Here is a 21,696-nt window from a genome sequence, read left to right as displayed (position 1 = left end):
GGTTGATTGTTGCAGTCTGATAGCACTGCCTTTTTTTCTGGCTTTTCTTTTCATGAATGAACATTATATATATGGAACAAACCTAGAGTTCACAAAGCAAAAAGTTTATGTTAATGTAATTGTTTGCTTCATTGTGCAGCGGCTTTTGTAAATTGCAGTCTGATAACACTCCCTTTTTTGCTGGCTTTTCTTTTCATTCAATACAAGTCATTATGGGCTGGTAAGTGATCTGCTTGCCATCAAGTTGAGTTGGTATTTTTATTTGGAGCAATATAAAATCTGGATTAAGATTGGGTTCTAGAGAGCAACAAAAAACTTTGTGAAGTGATCAGTTCCTATGTTTGCTCACAGGTATCACTTCTCGATGTAAAGTTGTATTTTTGGGATTTCTATTGGTGTATTCTTTAGTAGCACTCTTTACTGAGGGCTTGACAACAATTCTATGGTCTATCAAAGGCAAGAGTTGGAGCTGGACTTCAAATTGGCTGCTCTCACTTCTGGGTCTGGATAGGTATATTTCAGCTTGAACTCCTCCATGTTTGTTTGAAGGAAGATTTCTTAGCTATATATGTACACACACACACACACACATATATATACACATGCATACATATGTATACATATATATTTATGTATATGTATGCATATGTGTATAAATAAATATAATATAATATATGTAACAAAGGGATTTTAGGCTTACACATGCACATGTAGGCACAAGACATTTACACATGTGGAGTTAGGGCATGAGGGCCTTGGGACTAAAAAAGGCACTAGTCCTAGGAGGCTAGGTCTATTGTACCTTTTGCATACTTTTGACAACTTTGGAATATCATTTGATATCTTAGCTTTCTCTCTAATCCAAGCTAATCTAGGTTAAGCTAGGCTAATCTCAAGCTAATTAGGCTAATCTAGGTTAAGCTAGGCTAATCTAGTTACAATAGTCCTAGGAGGCTAGTCTATTGTCGCATACTTTTGACAACTTTGGAATATCATTTGATATCTTAGCTTTCTCTCTAATCCAAGCTAATCTAGGTTAAGCTAGGCTAATCTCAAGCTAATTAGGCTAATCTAGTCGTAGCTTTCTTGCATTGTACCTTTGATATCTTTGAAATATCATTTGATATCTTAGTCACCTAGACATCTCTAGCTTTCTCTCTAATCCAGCCTAATCTAGGTTAAGCTAGGCTAATCTAGTTACAAGTTTAGGCAAGGGATGGACTGGAGTGGACTCAGGGACCTGTCGATTGCATGGAGAACAAGATATGGCTGTGTCGGCTGCATCAGACAGGTCGAGATTGGCATTAATTATGTTTGTGTCTAAGCGGCTGGCTGACCAGCAGTTGGCCAGATCTCTAGCTGTCCAAGGCCTATAAAAGGCATGTTTGCTCATTGTTTTATTCATTCAACTCCTTGTTGAGTTGGGTCTAGACATAGGACTAGGGTTAGGGTTTTCTACCTATTCCAGAAGGCAGCCCATGGCTGCAAGGGATGATGTACATTTTTGTACATCTGGAATACCGAATTTCCAGCTATCTCTCTCTCTCTCTCTCTCTCTCTCTCTGTGCTCTCCCTTCTGTCTGCGTTTTTGCATCAGCATGTTCTAGATGGTGTTCAGGGCTGAAAGAAGTATCTCAGAGCTTCCGCATGTAACATTGGTATCAAAGCATCAGGCTCAGCAAGGCTAAATCGTGATTTAGTCCCATATGAAGGTGTACATGTCCAAGGTACAGGGAAGTGCACAGGTACAAGGCCCAAGGCAAGGAACACAAGATAGGGAAGAGCTCCCAGGAGGTTGGTTGGTGGTGTTCCACAAAGTCCAAAGGGGATGACAATCTTGTGAGCTAGGAAAGGCTTTCGGGCAATGGTTCCAAGGGAGGATCATCCTCCAAGGGGTGGAGTGAGAGTGTCAGATTCATTTCTCAAGAATAAAGACCCAGACAGTGTTCAGAGACATGGCAAGAACGGAATGGGGACTGGATGGAATAGATGCATAGATCTTCTTCAGAGTTAGAGTGGATTTGGGACCGGGCCGGGCATTTAGTGAAAAGGTTGCGAGAGTTGGAAGGATGACAGAGGGACTTCAGGAATGGAATGGGATGATGACAGTCATCCAAGAAGCAGATTGGAATCCCATCATCAAGTTTAGCTGTAACATGCGGAAGCTTCGGGGAAGATCGGTAACTTCAATGCTCAGAAATCAGCACACTTTTCGCGACGGAATTAACGCACAAACTGAATGAAGATGTGCAGAAAATAGAGAGAGAAAGAAAGAAAGAAAGAAAGAAAGAAAGATATATTAAGCGTCTACTAAAGACCCAATGGGCCTATGAGACCAAAGTGGAGTCCATGGCATATCTCATCATGGAATGGAAAATAAAACAGAATGAAAATAGAGAGGGAGAGAGGAGAGGACACAATATTGGGTCCCAAATACCCTTTGTAGGGCCCCCACCACGAATGGTGTATTTGCTTTATTAGAATGATGTAAATCTAAAAGAAAATACAGGAAAACTTGACCTTTCTTGGCTGAGAAATCTCTGCCCTTGACTTGCAGTCCTTCACCCCTTTGCGTTAGCAAGCCCTTGGCTGTCTTGGCCCTTTGGTTGCTTGAGCACTTGGTGAATTATGAGATAACACAATGACTTGTGGGCTCACCTATTTATACTCCCAATAAATAGCAGTTGGCTAGCTCTTATCCAGGCGGCCAACATCTTTTTGTCCCACGACTGAATATTCAGCATTTAATGCTGAATAAATCACATAAAAGGTTGCGCTTTTCTTCATGGCTGGTTGGGTTGGGCATCATGCGCCTGAATCTCTAGGGGCTGGGCAGCCTGTGTGGGCTGCCCCACTTTTGCTCTACAGCCATCAAAACACTAGATGTGCTGTCGGCTGCCCCTGGCATGCCCCTAGGGCTGTCCTACAGCCTCTCCATGGCTGGTGGGTTCAGCTAGGGCCTTCCCGGCCCTCATGGGGGTGGTTTTACCCTATCCCCATGCCCACACAATGACTTGGGGTAGCCCTATGGGCTGGCCCCTCTTCCTAAAAGCAAACCCTAACTATCTACACAATGATCGAGCATCCGGTACCATACCAGATACACAGAATCACTGACATCATTCCAGAGGGAGGCTCACAGTGCGGACTGGCATTGTTTCATGTGCAGGACAGTGCACATTGACCTTGGACTCCTGTGCAGGACAATGCACACCTGACCTTGGACGATTGGGATGGATCCCTGGCTGACTCGTCCCGGGGTGGGCTCACATGGGACCAGTTTACCATCCCAGGTCCTGCACCTTCCGTACAGATATGTTTACGTGGCATCCAAGTGCGGGATGCACGTGACATCCCCTTCTGCTTAACTTGACGGAAGCTGCATAGCCTCCAAATAATCCGTCAATAGCGCCGAATAGTCTTCGAAAAACTCTTTGTCAAGCCATACCGCTTCATGGGTCCCTTTGTCCTGAAACTTCGTGAGGAACTGTCTCTGTCTTCAGCTTGAGCCATGCTTGAAACGGTGTAGAAGGATCTGTTCTGGAACCATAACTTCTGCTTCATCTCAATAATATCTGGTTCCGCCTTGTCTTTGACTTCTGAAGGGATTGGACTTGCATATGGCTTTAACCAACTGACGTGAAACACATCGTGCATAGTCCAACTCGGAGGTAACTTGAACTGCATAGATACCTCATTAATCTTCTTCCTGATGGGAAAAGGTCCGAAGCTCCTGAAAGACAACTTTGGGCATTCCTTACCCACTTGCTTCAACCTTTGCTTCATAATCCAAAGATAAACCCAATCCCCTTCCGAAAACTTCATATCTCTTCGGTCTTTATTGGCTTGTCGAGTGTAGGCCTCTTGCGCTTCAGCCAACCTGTCTTTTACTGACTCTAAAATCTCCTGTTAAGACTCCGTCACTCTATTCGCTTCAGGTACTGAAGACGAAGTCCTAGTCAAAAATGATTGGAAAGGTCTTCCAAATGCTGCCTCATATGGAGTCCTGCCAATAGCTGAAGAAAAAGAATCATTCAAAACAGCTTGAACTAAAGGCAAATAAGATTCCCACTTACCTTGCTGATCGTGGACATAACACTTCAGCACATCAAAGGCCAACTGGTTGTATATCTCTGTCTGGCCGTCCGTCTGTGGGTGGAATGCACTGGGAAAATTCAATTTAGTACTAAAGTTATCAAACACTACCCTCCAAAAATGACTGGTAAACTTGGCATCTCGGTCTGACACTATGGTCCTAGGAATCCTGCCAATCGGGTACCAATGTCGAATGAAAACTGGGCAACATCCTCGGCGGTCACATTGGCCCTGCAAGGAATAAGCATAACAAATTTACTAAATCTATCAACAATAGTTAAGCATTGCGTATTACGCTTACTCGGACTGGGAGGCAGATTCGTGACAAAGTCCATTGAAATATCTTGGAAAGGACTGGGAGGCAGATTCGTGACAATTGAATTGGCAAGGGCTGTAACAACCCTATCTTCTTTCCACGAGGAGCTTTCACCTTTTGACAAATATCACAGCGTTGTACATATGTAAACACATCTCGCCTCATCTTTGGCCAATAATATTGCCGTTCCAATTTCTCCAGAGTCGAATTCATGCCCCTATGACCACCAGTAATGGTGTCATGGGCATCATAGAGAAGAGCTTCCCTGAACGACTTCATGACACACAGTCGGCCTTTGTAGAAAAGCCAACCATCGCGTATCAAAAAGTGGCATGGTCCTGTGGCATCCAATGCCTGTTCCCACCGTGTACCGAATTTCTCGGAATCCGCGTACGTGTGCTTCATGTCATCTAGTTCTATACCAACAAGATCGAGTCGAGTGGTCTGAATCGAAGTCACTTGTCCCTTCCTGCTCAAAGCATCGGCCATTGGATTGGCCTTTCCTGGAAGGTACTCAATCATACCAGCGAATTGCTGGAATATCTTAGTGTGGGCATGGGAATGATGTAGAACCACCCCCACGAGGGCCAGGAAGGCCCAGGCTGAACCCACCAGCCATGGAGGGGCTGTAGGACAGCCCTAGGGCAAGAATAAGGCAGATTCCAAGAGATTACAGCCTTTACATGGCTGTAGGGCAAGTATGGGGCAGCCCGTACAGGCTGTCAGAATATGCAGCGGAGATGATGACCAAGCCTGGGAACACAAGAGCAAAAGCAAAAACGCAGGCAGAAAAAACAGCACAAGAGAGAGACAGATGTAGGCGTGTAACTCTGCTCTATATACACAAGAAGATCCCGAGATATGATACAAATGAGGTATGGGGGCTGAGGACATATATATACTCCCCTAGAGGGCAGTCGGCCAGCATCAGAGAAGCCCACGACTGATAAATATGTCCCACGACTGCATACAGGCAGTCGGCCAGCATACAGGTGCCTCCGCCTAGTCAGAACAAGTCGGCCAGCACTCTGATAGCCCACGACTGATGTAGATCCAGTCGGCCAGCTTCAGAGTGCTCCTGGCATCACCTGGCAGCCCTCCCAAGCCTCAGAAAAAATGGGAAAAATAGGGGAAAAATACGGAGAGTGGGGAAAAATGGGAAAACACCTCATAAGGGCGGGCACACCCACAACAAAGGCCCTGGTGTATAAATCTAGACAGGAGATGACTTCTAACACCCCCTCTCAGCTCCTGGCTGTGTGACCAACCACTGGGAGCTGGGGTGCCGCCTGAGCAAATCCTGAGAGCGACTTCGTGAAGAGGTCCACCGTACTGTCCTCCGTCGAACAGAACTCCAGCAAGATGTCATCAGCAACAATCTGCTCACGAACAAAGTGCCTCTGGATGACCATGGGTTCCTCCAATGGAAGCCCAAACCTGCAATGTAACCTCCTCCTGCTGCTCCGTAAAATTGCTCCTGGGCCATAAGTAGATCCCCTCGTGTCCAAATCTCCTCCCCAAACCGAGTCACTCCAACCGTGGAGTCGGACTCCATCCAACAATCCCCCTCCTGTGTACAAGAGTCCATGATCCTTCGCATGTCGCAGAAACCACAGGAAACGCAATCCTGCCTCACAAAGAGACATCTGCAACCAAGAGCTCAACTGCCTCATCAGGAAGCTCCCGTCCAATCCGGTGTCCATTAACCAGATCCATGAACCATACAGCTTCTGAATCACAGAGACATCACACTGCTCACAAGGATCAACACCTGTTACGGTGCACAAGCAAGTCCTAGAAACCTGATGAAACCTGTCAATAACCCCCTCTGAATCCGGAACCACAAAGCCTGGAGAAACCACCTCCTTCTGCAAGTAAGCACCTGTCACCTGCCTGGCTTTCCGAAAGGTCCCCGTGGAAAGAACATCCTCAACTACTGGAAGTTCTATGTCCCGAACACGACGAGACATCAGAGCATAAGTGACCTGTTCAGCTTCCTCTGACTCACGAACACAAGAACTACCAACCTCAGTACTGGAAAGTTCTTGCCAACTGCTGCTATCTACTGGCAAGCTATCCACCATCTGGTCCCGGAAAGCCCGCACCTGCAGCGTATCCACACCTGAGTAGCTATTACCACACTGCCACTCATCACAATCTTGAGGACCTGGGAGAGAGAGTGCTGAAAGCCTGTAAACTCCATTCTCCACTCCACCTTCCCAAACCACTTGGCCTGTTGCTTTGTCCCGGAGAGCAACAAAATGCTCATCAAACTCCACCCGTACGCCAGTCTTGCAAACCTGATGCACTGACAATAGATGAAAACCAAGTGCCGGAACATACAACACCTGGGAGGAATGCTTCCCCCCTCTGCCATCGGGAACTATCTCCATCCTGCCCTCACTGTGAACTGGGATAGTGGACGTATCCCCAGTAAGAATATGACCAGAAAGCCTGCAGAGATCCTGTAAACCGGAACGGGAAGGAGTCATGTGCCTGGAAGCACCACTATCGAGAATCCACTCCCGAGTATCCGTTGCGGAGAGTCCTCCAATCTCCTCCCTGCCTGAAGAAAATGAAGCATCTGTGTCCATCACCTCCAGGTGCACAAAAGCCGGAGTCTTCGTGATTGCTGAGGAGTCTTCACCCTTCTCGGTCTTCCGCTTGGGACACTGCCTCCAGTAGTGGCCTTTCTCGCCACAATCATTACAGGTCCTCTCTGCCTTTAGTTTCTCGCGGTCAGCGTCGGACATCTTCTCAGAAGACTTCTCCGATGAAGCCTTCCCCTTGCCCGAGTTACGGCCTTTCGACCGTTGGCCAGTAAAGGCCTCCGAACCTCCACCCTGAGGAGGGTTCGTAAATCGTTCCTCCTGATCCAGGACCATGGGCACAAGCTCCTCCCACGTGATGGTGCTGAGCTTGCCACTGGTAATCAACGAAGAGTAGAATGCTGAGTACGAAGAGGGCAAATGTGACAGCAACGTTATGGCCATGTCCTCTGACGATATCTCCTTCCCAGCCTGAAGAACCTCCTGCTGAAGAGCCTGCAGCTTGTTAATATGCTCCCGCATCGTCGACGACTTTGCAGGGCTCATAACCCGCATCTGTACTTCCAAGGAAATCCTCTTCATGGGTGATACCCTGTTGTAAAGTGAGGCCAAATGCTGCCAAATACCTCTGGCCAGCGTCATATGCTTTATATGATTAATTACCTGTGGTGTGCAGTTGAGGAAAATAAACGAACGGACCCTGGCGTTGACACGATCCCACATCTGCGTTTGGGCCTCCCGGTCCTTTCGGGTTGACGGTAACTCCCCTTCCTCTACTTCCGGCCGTGGAACACCAACAACGACGAAATCGGCGAGATCGTAGGACTCCAGAACGGATTCCATCATCACCTTCCATATGCCGTAGTTGCTCCCGTCCAACTGACGGTCCACCGGGAACGTGGGGAGTGTCGGGATCTTCACATGTCTCTCGGCCATCTCAAACAGATCTGCCATAGCGGGGATGTACTCTGAAAAGGGTGGGTGGGTGGGAACAAAGAAGAACTGATACCTGCAAGTGGCTGTCCAGCAAATCAGCCCGCCTTCCTCTTGCTTCTCCTCTTCCCGATCAGCCCAAAACAAATCCCCCTCTTGCTCACACAAATCCCAAGACCTATCTAGAGCCTAGGCTCTGATACCATGTCAGAATATGCAGCGGAGATGATGACCAAGCCTGGGAACACAAGAGCAAAAGCAAAAACGCAGGCAGAAAAAACAGCACAAGAGAGAGACAGATGTAGGCGTGTAACTCTGCTCTATATACACAAGAAGATCCCGAGATATGATACAAATGAGGTATGGGGGCTGAGGACATATATATACTCCCCTAGAGGGCAGTCGGCCAGCATCAGAGAAGCCCACGACTGATAAATATGTCCCACGACTGCATACAGGCAGTCGGCCAGCATACAGGTGCCTCCGCCTAGTCAGAACAAGTCGGCCAGCACTCTGATAGCCCACGACTGATGTAGATCCAGTCGGCCAGCTTCAGAGTGCTCCTGGCATCACCTGGCAGCCCTCCCAAGCCTCAGAAAAAATGGGAAAAATAGGGGAAAAATACGGAGAGTGGGGAAAAATGGGAAAACACCTCATAAGGGCGGGCACACCCACAACAAAGGCCCTGGTGTATAAATCTAGACAGGAGATGACTTCTAACACAGGCTGCCCAGCCCTTGGATTGTGGGCAAAAGCTGTGCCCAGCCCTCTGGAAGCAGGCGCATCACCTTTTAGCTTGATAGGGAAAAACGCAGCATTTTATGGGATTTGATTCAGCATTTATTACTGAACATTCACAGTCGTGGGACATTAAATGCTGGCCGCCAGCTTTGTGCTGGCCGACTGCTGTAGTAGGAGTACTATATAAGGGAGAGCCCACAATCCCATTCATTCATCTGGTTCTCCACCAAGAGCTCAAGCATAAGAGGCTAGACAAAGCCAAGAGGGTGCTAAGCAAAGGGGTGAAGGATTCAGGTCAAGGGCAGGGTATTCCCAGCCAAGAAAAGGTCCAAGATTGCTGTATTTTTCTTTCAGATTTCTCATCATTCTAATAAAGCAAATACACCATCCATGGTGGGGCCCTACAGAGGGTAATTGGGACCCAATACTGTGTTCTCTCCACCTCTCCCTCTCTCTCTCTCTATTTTCTGCACATCTCCTTTCAGTTTGTGCGTTAATGTTCGTCGCGAAAAGAGTGCTGAATTCTGAGTATTGAAGTTACCGATTCTTCTCCGAAGCTTCCGCATATTACACTGCAGTCTCTCACCCCTTTGCGTTAGCAAGCCCTTGGCTGTCCTGGCCCTTTGGTTGCTTGAGCACTTGGTGAATTATGAGATAACACAATGACTTGTGGGCTCACCTATTTATACTCCCAATAAATAGCAGTCGGCCAACTCTTATCCAGGCGGCTAGCATCTTTTTGTCCCACGACTGAATATTCAGCATTTAATGCTGAATAAATCACATAAAAGGCTGCGCTTTTCTTCAAGCATGTGACGATATCATCATCATACTTCGAAACCACTGAAACAACAATATGAAAACTTGCACAAAACACAACACTAGGGGCTGAAGTTGGGCAAGCCCCCCCACTGGCTGGGTGGGCATGAAAGAGTGAACAGAGCGGAAGCAAAGTGGCACTAGAATGTGCTGAATAGAGAGTGCAAGAGAGAGAGAGATATGGAGAGAACTATGCTGAATATATTGAAGCAAAACAGTCCCAAGCAAGAGACACAGATAGTCTCATAAGTGAGGGAGCAAAATATGTACAAGACTGAATGGGAAAAGAGGCCAGCACCCACTATTTATAGTAAGGGAAGGCTGGCGGACTGGAGCTGCAAAACAGGCTGATTGGAGCTACTGGACATGGCCGACTGGTAAATGCCAGAAAGGTTGGGAAAAATCCCAGAAAAATAGTAGAAAAAGGGGTGGCCAGCCCACAAGCAAGGGCCCTGCAAAAGGGACCAAATGGGCACCATAAAAGAGCAGAATCTGGGGATGAATATGCTAACACCCTCTCTCAGCACCAGATGCTGAACAAACTCCGAGAATCCGAAGATGAGCCAAGGAAGCCTGAGAAACCGGCTTGGTGAACAAATTTGCAGCATTCTCTGCGGAAGGACAATACTCCAAACGCAAATCTCTAGCAAGAACCCGTACAAGAACATAGTGATACTGAATCTCAATGTGTTTCGTACGAGCATGAAACACAGGGTTCTTGGCGTATGACACACAGAGGAGCCCAAAATCCAAGATATGAAAGGATTATCAAAGAGGCACAAGGCATAGCTTGGTTGCCAATTTTATAGAGTGGAACTTTGTGTTGCGAGAGAGGGGGTGTCTGTTAGGTGCATGTTGGATGCTTCTTGCAAGCCAAGGTTCATTAAAATCGCTTTCCTACATGTTAGCCGATTTTATAGAATGGAACTTTGTGTTGGGAGAGAGGGGTTGTCTCTTAGATGCATGTTGGGTGCTTTTTGCAAGCCAAGGCTCATTAAAATTGCTTTCCTACATGTTTCGATTATTAGGCCCTTTTGGAAGGTTATTCAAGGTCTCTCTTTTCTTCATATCGCATTAAAAAAAAAACGTTTCTAAGATGAAAACAGAACAGACCTTGTCACAAAAGGGGACCACACAGGCACAGTCAAATTTTTCTTCCTTTTTTTTGGTTGCCAAAGTTGCTCATAAATACATATCATGAGAACATGTAACTTTTTTTCTATTTATTTGCATAGTTTTCATATATATTAAATCCATTTTAGCATGCAAATGTGCTTTCTTTATTAATTTTTGCTGCTTGTGATATCAGCCCAATTTGATTTGTTTGATCTTACCTATATGGTATTCTTCTGATGGTTTGACAGGTTCAATCCATGGCTTTCCCTCCCCTATATATTCTTTATCCTTGGTTCACGTTTTTCAGTGGTTGTAACTGCAGCATGTGCAATCAACAATGGGCCCAACTACGGGAACACACTGGACTTCTCTTGGGGTATTTGAAATTCACACCATATTGTGATACAAATGCTTACACATGCACACACTTTTTACTTGGATGTGCTCCAGCAGTAAGCAAATAGTCATGCACAAACTTTTATTTGAAGGGTTACATTTTCTTTCAATGCATGGTTTGATATCAATCTGTGAATTGTTAGTAATTTCATCTTGGAATATTGAATTTAACAAGGGAGGCAGCTGGAGGTAACACAAATTGGTCTTTGAGTCCCGTATATAGTTTTATCTTCTTTCTCACACTTTACCAGTTGGATTCTACCCAATTTTTAGAGTCCTTTTTATTCGTCTTGTGTCCTCAAGTGAACATAGCAAGAGGATTTGTCGTTGCACTTTTAGATAAAGGCCTCTTGATAGATTGGGATGGAGGTGCTCCCTGGTTTAGCAGCAGCTATGTTTGGTATTTGAAACAGTTAGTGGAGCCAAGTAGGAACTTTATGGCTCACAATGCTCTCCTTTCATACTTGCAGCCCGCCACATCAGTTGCTTGTTTAGGGTTTTATGTAGCATGGATAGCATAATCATTCCGTTCCTTCTTGCATGCACACACCCTCTGCTCATCAAGACATGATTTTGTTAGAATCGAAGTCTAAACAATGTATGCTGCTGGTTCTATTGCGCTCTTCGATTTTATTGGATTTTGCAGTAAATCTCTTGTTTATGAGCTGGTTTTGAACTCTCAGGAGGCTCTCAATTTCGAGCAGTTTTAAGAAGTATAGTATTGCCAGTGGTACAGCTTGTGGCTGCAGTTGCACGACCTTGTTGGATTTCTTTTCCTTTCTTTATCTGCAGCTGTGTTGGGCTTTTCCATTGGTCTATAACAGGCAACTTTGTGGGGCTTTCATGGTAAGGACTTCTGTTGTAGATTTTATGCTTTGCCTTGGTCTTGTAAACACTGATTTATGATTAACTTCCATGTATATGTGATGCTTAGGGGATGGAGCCGTATGCTTTTCTTTACTGGCTTCGAGATAGTATTACTATATGTGTATCAACTGCCTTTCCTGTTTCCAGAAGTGTTACTGAAAATTGCAGATTATCTGGGGCTATTCCAAGTCTCTCAAGGACAATGTGGGTGGCTTGAGATTGTTCAAAGCATTGCACTGCTAGTTCTTTATATTCTGGTGGGGGCAAGCAGCTCTGAAATCGCTTCTGATTACCATATAGTTGTATGAGTGTAAAAGCTTATGTTGAGGTTGTGATTTGCAGCTGTGTGTGTCGATTTTTGATGTTGAAGAGGCAGACGTGCATATATTTTATTACAAGGATGTGTTGCCCCGGACTTACAGTGGTCCAATGCTGGCCTTGTCAAGAAGACGTACTGAAGAAAGCCCTCTTATAGAAAGGCTTCTGGGCTCTCCTAAAACATTACACAATGCGGAATCAATGTAACATTTAAAGGCTGATACTGCTTACACATTGTATATACCAGCATATATTAAAAGGAGAGTTAGATTGAATGCTTTAATTTGGAGTTAGATTGAATGCTTTAATTTGGCTGAAACTCTGAGTGCTCCAATTCGTCTGATTTCTCAAAAATTGCTGTACAGGTCACTGAGCGGTTGGACCAAGACATTGCCAAATTCTAAGGTTTTGCAGTTGATATCAATCAACTTTTTCATTTATGGATTTCCGGTAAGATGAAAGAGGGGTTCTTTGTTTTCTTTGACACCGATTGCTAGCTTGCTGTTTTTCAACATGCCCTGTACCAGATGGGTTGTCTTCTCCTCAGTAAAAAGTGTTGTTGAACTTCGATATGTTTGGTTCAAGCATTAAATATGGGATTCCTTGTCAAGGCCCAAACTACATCTGAGAAGCATTGTAGCTGCAAAATTCTAATGGCTTTGTGCTTGCACTCATGGTACTTCGTTTTTTGAAATTACCATAATGCATTTGAGTGTTGTTTCTTGTGGTTATGCCATATGTGGTCTTATTGTTAAAATCAAATACGAAACCAAGCTTGGTGATGGTCAAATAGGTGAGGCTTCAAACGAGTTGTTTGTAGATATTAGCAGGTGTCATTTGTTGCTGAAGTTTGCTGCTCTTAACTGTCAATATAGACAGAGGTTTTAATCCTGCATTTGAAGAGCTCCAAAGTACATTATGTAGTTGTAATCCTTTCTCTTGCATATCTGCACTCAAATGAGGTACCACATCAGCCTGAGATGGTCTAGGTGTTAGCTTCCAAAAAGATACTCTTGCACATGTTATAGCATGGGTGAATTGGAAGGCTTGACTTCTTAAGGTCCTGAAACAAGGCCGTATCCTAGATGAGTTTCTTTCAAGGTCATCACACGTTTATTTCTATCAAGTTGCAGCCAAGCTCCTTTTTTCCAGCGGGCAAGCATAGCAATGAAGGCTTTACCAATATCAGCAACAGATTCTTTGCACTGAGCGATAGACAGTTCAATGGATGATTTCCCTTCACTTCTGTTTCAAATTAAGCAGGGGGGGTGTCTCATGCATCACTAAGATGCACGTGGACATACTGGCATGCAATTAATGGAGTTGTGCCTCCGTGGGGGGTCACAACTCCATGTGGAAACATTCACGGGTCTAATCCTAGCTCATATTGGGCAAAAGCTCAATCCTCCTTTGCCATAGCCTGATTTCCAGTTGTATACACTCTTCAGGATTCCTGCAATTACAAGAGCTTTAACAAAAGGAAATTGCTTTCATGTGTGTTTGTGCGTGCATCTGATCACTTTTAAATACTTTTTTGATTTGCAGGTCTGCCTTCTTATTTTATCATTATGGAGTTTCAAGTATGCCAGCATCAGTGCATTTTTCATCCTAGTTTATGTGGGGTTTGTTGTATATGCATTCCCATCGGTTCTTGTCCTATGGCGTTTAAATACAGCTTTATTGCTATTTATACTATTCTGGGCTCTTTGTACGTATACTTTCAATGCGGTTTTCACAGTCCTTCATGATGAGCTCGAAAAGGTAACCTACTTTTCAACTATTTCTAGTCTTTTTTGGATTTGCTGAGTTGAGTAAAATCTGTGAGATTTTAAGCAAATTAAACTCGAGGGACATCACAGGACACACAAGTATGGAACACCATTGGTTTTTGGCATTACCCAGTCCCAGGGCTCTTTTTATTAGCCCAGATCATGCTTGGAGTGCTTCTTGGTGCATCCATGTATTTCAGCAATGTAGCTTTGAGAAACATGCATGTGTTGGAGAAGTCAAATGATGCTGGCAATATCTTTGAAGAAGGTAAACTACCTTGGTGCTGTCTCTGATGAATGTATATAGAGAGCTTTACATGTAAGTTTCAAATCCAGCATGTGTAGACCCTGTGCAGAGACGACATTCACTGTTAGGTTTGACTGGTGCAGAACCACATGATAGGAAGATACTATTATTGGCAGTATTGACATGGTGCATCCATAGAAGTTCACATACTATCTCTCTACTGTTGCTTTTTCTTGCTGGAGTCAGACATGGCATGATTGGTGCTATTTACAGTAAGTCATTCATGTCATTTTGCGACATTCTTTTGGTATTTGTCTGATTTAATAAAGGAAATGGAATGGAGATGAATGTTTTTTGTCCTCTCGTATATGGGAAGAGAACAAATACAAGATTATAACCACAATGGTGAACATGCTTGCATGTCACACTGTGTGCAAGCATGTATGTGGGTAACATGGAAACTTCAGGTGCATGTGCACAGATGCATAGTTGGATTTATGTGCTAACAGTATTAGCAATATCTTGTTGGATGCTGGGCTGTCTTCCATACATGTCACTGCCAGTTCACATTACGGAAGTTTTGTATGCATATGTGCTTTGATGTGAAGAACCCAACTTGACTGAGGCTTTTTCTTTTGTTGATCTACCTTTTATGGAAGCTAGACAAAATATTGGCAGCATGTAGCAAAATACTGACATAAGCACATAATCTCCAACGTCATTGGTGCATACATCTATTTGTCCCTCTCGGTGACCTTTTTTATGCAAGAAGGTTGGTAGACTGTAGTTGCCTTTGTTCCATGTGTTAGAAAAATTCCTTTATGACATCACATGCTGAGGCTCAAATAGTTCTTCCATACTTCATAGTCATTGCCACGTATGTGTCCAGTGCATAGTCATAGGAAACGACCGGTTCAGTCCCTAGAAACGCATTTCTCCATTTCAGGACCCCATCCGTTTCCATGGCCGTTTCTCGTTTCCCAAGTTATATTGTCACAGGAAACAGCCGTTTCCACCCCTAAAAACGCGTTTCCCCGTTTCCATTCCTCAAACGTTTCCATTCCTGTTTCTCGTTTCTGGTGACTATGGTCGAGTGTCCCTCTCAGTGGCTCCTTGAGTAGACTGTAGTAGTATGCTTTTCATGTGTCGGAAAATTTCCATGTATTCATGGCATCACATGTTTTGACTTAAATAGTTCTCCCGAATGTTGTCACCAATGCATCAAGCAAAAGGGTGTGGAAACAAGATCATAGCATCGCACCATATGCATGAAGTCGTCATCAGTTGACCAAGGAAAGGTTTACGTTTTCTCTTAGCTTGTGCCATCTATCTTAATGTTGCTTTGACCTGGTCGACACATAATGGGAGGGATCTCTTCTTCACGCCTATGTTGGTTACATGAGGTGCTCCCATTGCCCATAGTCTCTGTCGGCAGGTTGATGGATTCATCAATTGCCTTGCTACATTAGGCATGCCAAATGTGGGTGGCAATGCTACCCATGAGCTCCCACTTGCGGCTCACAGAGGCCTGTGAGGTCCACTGGGGCACTGGTATTGAGGAAGCAGAGATGGCCGAGATCCAAACGTGTGTGAGCTGAAGGGCGAGACCTGTGACATTGGCCTCGTACAGTAAAGCCTGCCCACCTCTGTTTGTGGCGTTTTCTTAAAAGGATATGCTATTTTTGTTTAAAAAAAACATGAGGCTGTTTTCATAAAACACAGGAGGAGGAAAGGGGAAGGGGGGGGGGGGGGGGCGGGGAATTTGGGGGCAATTTCTAACGCACAGCTTAAGAAGGCCTAATTTTGTGGAGAAAAAGCACTTAGCTATTTGTTTTGGCTGTAAAAGGTAAGGCCTTAGGTCCCTTGTATTCAGCCCGTGATGAAATCGACAGAAGGCAGCCCCTTGCGAGGATTCTCAGGCGGCTCTTCATTTCTCGTGCAAGGAGTATACGTGGGTCACTTTGTTTCGCATGCTTTTCTCTAGTTTCTCGCGTGAAATGTATGTTTTTCCCTGTCTTTTCTGAATTTTCACAATTGGTCACATAGGTATCTTGCCTTCCTTTCTTTCTATTTCTCCCTTGAAGACGGCGGCACGACTCCACTTTGTTGAGGAAATTTCCGACCATGAGGAAGATTACCCTCAAGGGTTGGGGGAACACTGGGGGAACACGCCTGGAGGTGCAGCAGGAGGTGGCAGAAGGGGTTGAGAAAGCTTACTTCGAGGCAGGAGGTGGCAGAAGGGGTTGAGAAATCTTACTTCTAGGAGCAGATAGCACAACTCCCCGAAAAAGTTTCGGGAAGAGATTTGGCTTTTGCGGGATTAGGTTGTAGTACTTTAGTGACGGGCGGTGATTCTTGCACGGTGGTCCTGTAGGACCAGGACCGGTAGCAATAGCTCCTCCTTTTGCACCCGAGGTGAGAAAAAGGAGAGGACCCAAAAGGTGGTTGACTCTTGGCTCAACCGCTGGAACATACATTTCGAGTTTCACCCATTCCCGGAAGCCTTGAAGATTCAGATGTTTAGGGGTCTCCTGAAGGGAAAAGCCTTGACATGGTGGAAATAAACCGAGTACTTGGGCAGAGTTCAAGATAGTGTTTTGAAATGAGTTGCTCTAGGTGGAGGATTAGTTTGATATAGTGGCCAAGTTTACGGACTTGGACATGAAGAACATGTCTTTCGACAAGTATTTACAGAGATTCAGAGAGTTGCAATCCCAAGAGGCACACATGGATACCACAACATTGTGTGGGTCTTTTATCCGTGGGTTGGCACGGGAACACAAGCTCCATGTAAAGAACAATTGTAGCAAGACATTGGAGGATGCCATGGTGATGGCCAGTGAAACCAGCCTTCAATAAAATTGACAGGCGGTAAGCAAAACCTTCATCACACACAAGCACTTAAAAAACAGTTTAAATCACTTAAACTTGAAGAGAGAGAAAATAGAGAGAGATTGTAGATAGGGGAGCTAGATTGCTCCTACACAAGAGAAGTGGTGGCCCCAAACCGCTTTGGTCCCCCTGCTGCAGGTATTTCTTTACTCTTCACGAAGTTAGGATCCAAGTATCCTTAGCTAGGAACACGCACTAGCGCACGCCCAAGGTCCGCGACGACTGAGGCTTCTTTGGCCTCCTCCTGTGAGGCCCACACCATGGTTATGACTAGAGCCCTCCCCCATACCTCACTTATATAGAGCCAGCCAGCTCAGGCTTGCTTTAAAGCAAGTTTTGCTTTTAAAAAGCACTTTTAAAACGTAACTTGTTTTTAAAAAGCAACTGAAAAGCAGCTTTATTGACTTTTTATGCAAAAAGTCATCCTCCTAAAAATATCAAACCACTTTGAATTTGAAGATGCTGTGAGAGACAAAGTTGCCCCTGTCAATGAGCTCTTTGCGATGACGTGAACAAATCTTCATTCTAACAATCTTGTAATTAGGGTTAGGATTTTTGAATTTGAAGATGTTGTAACAGAAAAAGTTGCTCCTCTCAATGAGCTTTTTGCGATGACGCGAACATATCTTCATTTCGACAAACTTGAAAATTATGGTTAGGGTTAGGGTAAGGGTTTGTGCCAAGGCAAAACATGCACTGTGGTGACATACCCCCCTCTTGAAAGAATGCAATCGTCCTCAATTGCGCTCCATGGTGCAACCGGACCGTCCAAGTTCCGCCAACCTGAAACGGAATACCACAAAGAAAGATAAACACAAAACAAGTGTCATCAAAAACCAAGCATCCACTCCATGCAATATACACGACTCCAGGTGATGTCCCAAGTGCTCCAAAATATGGCTATCCTGCAAGACCTATACTTAGTGGTATCATCATAGACAAATACATGCAAGATGCTACATATGTACAAATATTTCCATACACAAATATGAGTACATCCATGACCTTATGATAAAGATCAGCGTCCTAATCTTTTTCCAACCATACCCAAGTCAAAAGATACCATAAACCATGTGACTGGTACACATATCATAGACGTCCCGCTAGCAGATGTACTGTCAGCCCTCAGTACCTCAGGTGAAAGATAAAGACATCACCAAGCGACTAGTAGATCCCATCTGAGTGCGTCTGTGACAAAGGAGTGGAGGAATCCCCCTCTTGAGCATTAGGTAATCCTCCAGAACCACACACTGTTGCTGAACTTGTGTGAGAACTTTCCATGGTAGGCTCTAAACCAAAAGCATCAAGATAAAGTTGTAAAACCAGTGGTGAATTTGCTAAGTCACCCTCCTCCATCCACTTCCAATCCATAAGTGAATAGTTCCTAAACTTCACTAAATATCAATGTGAAACTTTACCTTGTACTTAAAAAAAAAAAAAAGAACTCTATAGAACCCAATCACTTGTGTCAAACACCACTGCTTGACTATGTTGGTGTACTGTCTATTTAGCTTTCTCACGAGTCTTTGCAATAAAAGCTTAGATCCCCATTGAAGATGATACCTACCAAACCTTTGAAGCCTCTCTGAAGTTGCCTTCTCACATGGCTTCTTCACTTGCATCAAAGTCCCTTTTGGCCTCGATCAGCCCATAAAGTTCCTCTCTAGAAATGTTGATAAGCACACTTGTCCTCCAATCTTGCCTTTTGGCTGATCTTGCCCTCCAATAGGCCGTCAAAAGCACTTCTCATCAAGCCCCGAGAAAAAGCGACTTTTCCGACCAAGAAAGCACAAAAAGCAGCTTTTGCAGACTTTTTTCTTTTCAAAACCAAGCCAAAATCAGCCCATGCTTTCCCACGACATTGGTCCACCCTTGGACACCCTTGTCCATCTATTCATAGCACTAACCCTTGGGATTACGGACTAACCCAATAGAGTTAGGAGAGCCCTAGGATTAGGAAAAGGAGGTGGATTCAAGTGGCTAAGGTTTAGATTTAATAAATCTAAGGTTATTGGCTATTTATAACTGAATTGCTATTTATAACAACAATAAGCACTATATAAGTGTGTCTTGGGTTATTATTGATTCTTTGTGGTTTGGACCTAATCCAAGAGACTTACTCCTGCCATGGTCATGGCGGACCATGGGTAGTTGTGCCGAGGGCCCTTGGTGGTATGGGGGGCCAGGGTTGACTGGCACGGACCTGCAGGAGTGGAACCTTTTCTTTTGGCTGGAGGGACCTATGGTTGGGTGGTGAGCTTGCTTGCACCAAGGGCAAGGCTTCATCTCAGAGAAAGGGCAAAGATACGACACATGACAGTGATAAAGATTCTTCTAGTACCACTTCTAGGGCTCCCAGGGCGCTTTTGGCTCAGGAGAACCGAGATGGTATACTTCTCTAGCATACATGCAGTTTCCCCCATGTGCTTCCAGCCAGAGGAGGCTTGTGGGCGGGAGAGGGGGTTGATTACAACTCCACTTACTAGTGCATGGGGACCGTGATTCGGAGTTCCAAGCATTAGACATCTGGCAGGACATGGTTATCTTTTGTGTAGCAGAGATTATGAACTGGATCTATTCCGAGTTTATTGTTCGAGGCTTTTGGGACGTGATGTGTTTTTCGTCCACTGTTGGGGATTATGGGCGCGGTTTGTCTAGCAGCTCATCATCTATTCTTGGAGTTCACTGCACACTTGTGTGGGAAATCGTAGCCAAGCAAGGTTTCTTGTTGTTCGTGGTGGCATTCACATCTCCACCTATGACCCGATGGATATGCTTCATGTCTCTCTCATGATTTTCCTCCGCTGCAATGAGAGCTTAAACTTCTTCCGGTACACTGGCATCATCCAAGATATTGCCTTGGGACACTGGAGACTTAACCATATCTGGAGTCGAATTATAATGGGGAACAATTTTATACACATCTATCTACTTCCAAGTGATACTGAATCCGGATTTTGGCTAAGGATTTCTTCCTTCTCATCCGCACATTAACTCCCTCAAGCCAATTCAATCATTCAGCACAAACTTGGAGCACGCATTGTTGTAACATATTGCAGGACGCCACTTGTACATGGACTTTCTTCTTTCGGTTCTGGATTGTAATCTAATCGGTTGCCCAGTTGTGTTTAATCTTTGCTTGTATCAGCCATGTCCAACAGTATGGGGTAAGATCTGGCAACTTCTTCCATTTTCAACACAATGAAAGCTATTGGGAAATCACATCCTGTTATCTATATTTTAGAGTTTCGGATTAACCCAAGTGGATTCACTCTTCACTGATCTGCCATTCAAATGAGAAATGGAGCCGGTTCCAATTCGTACTCTAGGATGCCCAATTCCCGATGGGTTTTATCCATAATAATATTTACTCTAGATTCGCCACCAAGAACCACACCTTCGATGGTCTTCCCCTGTATCTAAATAGGTTGGCAGGTGCTCTCTCCGAGGTGAATCCATGGTTGCATCTCCATGAGCTTATCTTCTTCAGACTCTTGCACACTATGAGCTACAGAGGGGGTGTTAGAATCAGTGCATCTCAATGTATTTGGGCAGAGCCTATTTATTGGGCATTTAATGTATTTTCTCCTTATTTCATGAGTCATGAGCTGGTCGGTCTGTTCTAGAGTAGTCGGCCAAGTGCACATCCTCACTATATAAGGAGGCCTCCCATTTCTCACTTTATCATCCATTCCTTTGCACAAGTACAACACTCTCTTGCTGGCTAATTGACATTGTAAAGCCCTCATGCTAATATAAAAGGTGATCTTGTCCACAAGCTCTCTACACAGGGAGTCCTTAGTGAGATCCAGTTCAGCTGTACTTGCGTAAGGACCAGCACAGAGAGCTCTCACCGACTTCTTCCATATCAGCACTCCGAGGGCCGATCTATCCATCATACCCGGACCACAGGCTAGTGCAGGAGCTCGGCCGAGAGGTGTGACACTCGACAGAGCCACTGAGTTATGCAAAGCTCGACGCCCCAGACCCCATGGCCCTCGCCCACGGCCATGCCACCATAGGAGGATCCGGGCCATCATCTCATTGTAGGACCTCCTCGCGCCAGCTCAGTTTTACCACCTTGAGCACCATGTCACAGCTGCCCATGAGGATGTATTAGGGTGATATGAGAGCTCTCTGTTCATGTACCTAGATCAGATTTTATAGTTCTAGATTTTTGTGATCTTTCTTTATTACTATTTTGTACCCAGGATGATGTACCTCATGGATATGATGTAACCTTTTGGTCTCATAGGTCATTTTGGCCTTTTGAAGACGTTAATACAACTTTCTTTCTTTCTACTCTCTCTTGTTCATTTTCTGCTTCCGCCAAAAGCTCTCTCTCATAAATGCCAAGACAGAGCTCTGCATCATACAAACTACAGCTCACATAAGCCACAACATGTCCCTCTTGATTTAGGACAGCTCCTAGACAGTTTCTAGATGCATCACATTCCACACTGAATGGCTTTTGCAAATCCGGAATGATCAACACTCGACCATGTGTCATTGCATATTTCAATTTGAGGAATGCATGTCTCTCTACATCAGTCCATTTGAATATAGCCTTCTTCTTTGTCAAGTCACGCAGAGGAGAAGCAATCCATGCAAAGTGCCGAATGAACTTGGGGTAGTAAG

At 44.8% G+C, this 21,696-nt stretch overlaps 1 protein-coding gene across 4 annotated transcripts in view; it reads left to right on the top strand.

Moving 5' to 3' along the window:
* LOC147625830 (piezo-type mechanosensitive ion channel component) overlaps positions 1–21,696 on the top strand; it is an 88,844-nt gene that overhangs the window by 20,040 nt on the left and 47,108 nt on the right. For 2 of the 4 annotated variants that reach the window (XR_015268735.1, XM_086817399.1), the window contains exons 2-11: positions 140–220; positions 352–511; positions 10,818–10,945; positions 11,649–11,811; positions 11,900–12,089; positions 12,175–12,353; positions 12,516–12,600; positions 13,696–13,911; positions 14,010–14,187; positions 14,310–14,438. Coding sequence is in view for 3 of the 4 variants with exons in the window: in XM_086817399.1 (XP_086673525.1) it covers positions 140–220; positions 352–511; positions 10,818–10,945; positions 11,649–11,811; positions 11,900–12,089; positions 12,175–12,353; positions 12,516–12,600; positions 13,696–13,911; positions 14,010–14,187; positions 14,310–14,438 (1,509 nt within the window). In the remaining variant the exon portion in view is untranslated. Of the gene's footprint in view, positions 1–139; positions 221–351; positions 512–10,817; positions 10,946–11,648; positions 11,812–11,899; positions 12,090–12,174; positions 12,354–12,515; positions 12,601–13,695; positions 13,912–14,009; positions 14,188–14,309; positions 14,439–21,696 lie in introns of those variants that run through there. The other 2 variants (XM_086817400.1, XM_086817402.1) reach the window with 2 other exon arrangements.

Source organism: Cibotium barometz, chromosome 23 (genome assembly GCF_041138505.1).
Source record: "Cibotium barometz isolate CiBa-2024 chromosome 23, ASM4113850v1, whole genome shotgun sequence".
Classification (NCBI taxonomy): domain Eukaryota; kingdom Viridiplantae; phylum Streptophyta; class Polypodiopsida; order Cyatheales; family Cibotiaceae; genus Cibotium; species Cibotium barometz.
The sequence above is the reverse complement of the archived record's forward strand: the minus strand, read 5'-3'. Positions and strand labels throughout refer to the sequence as shown.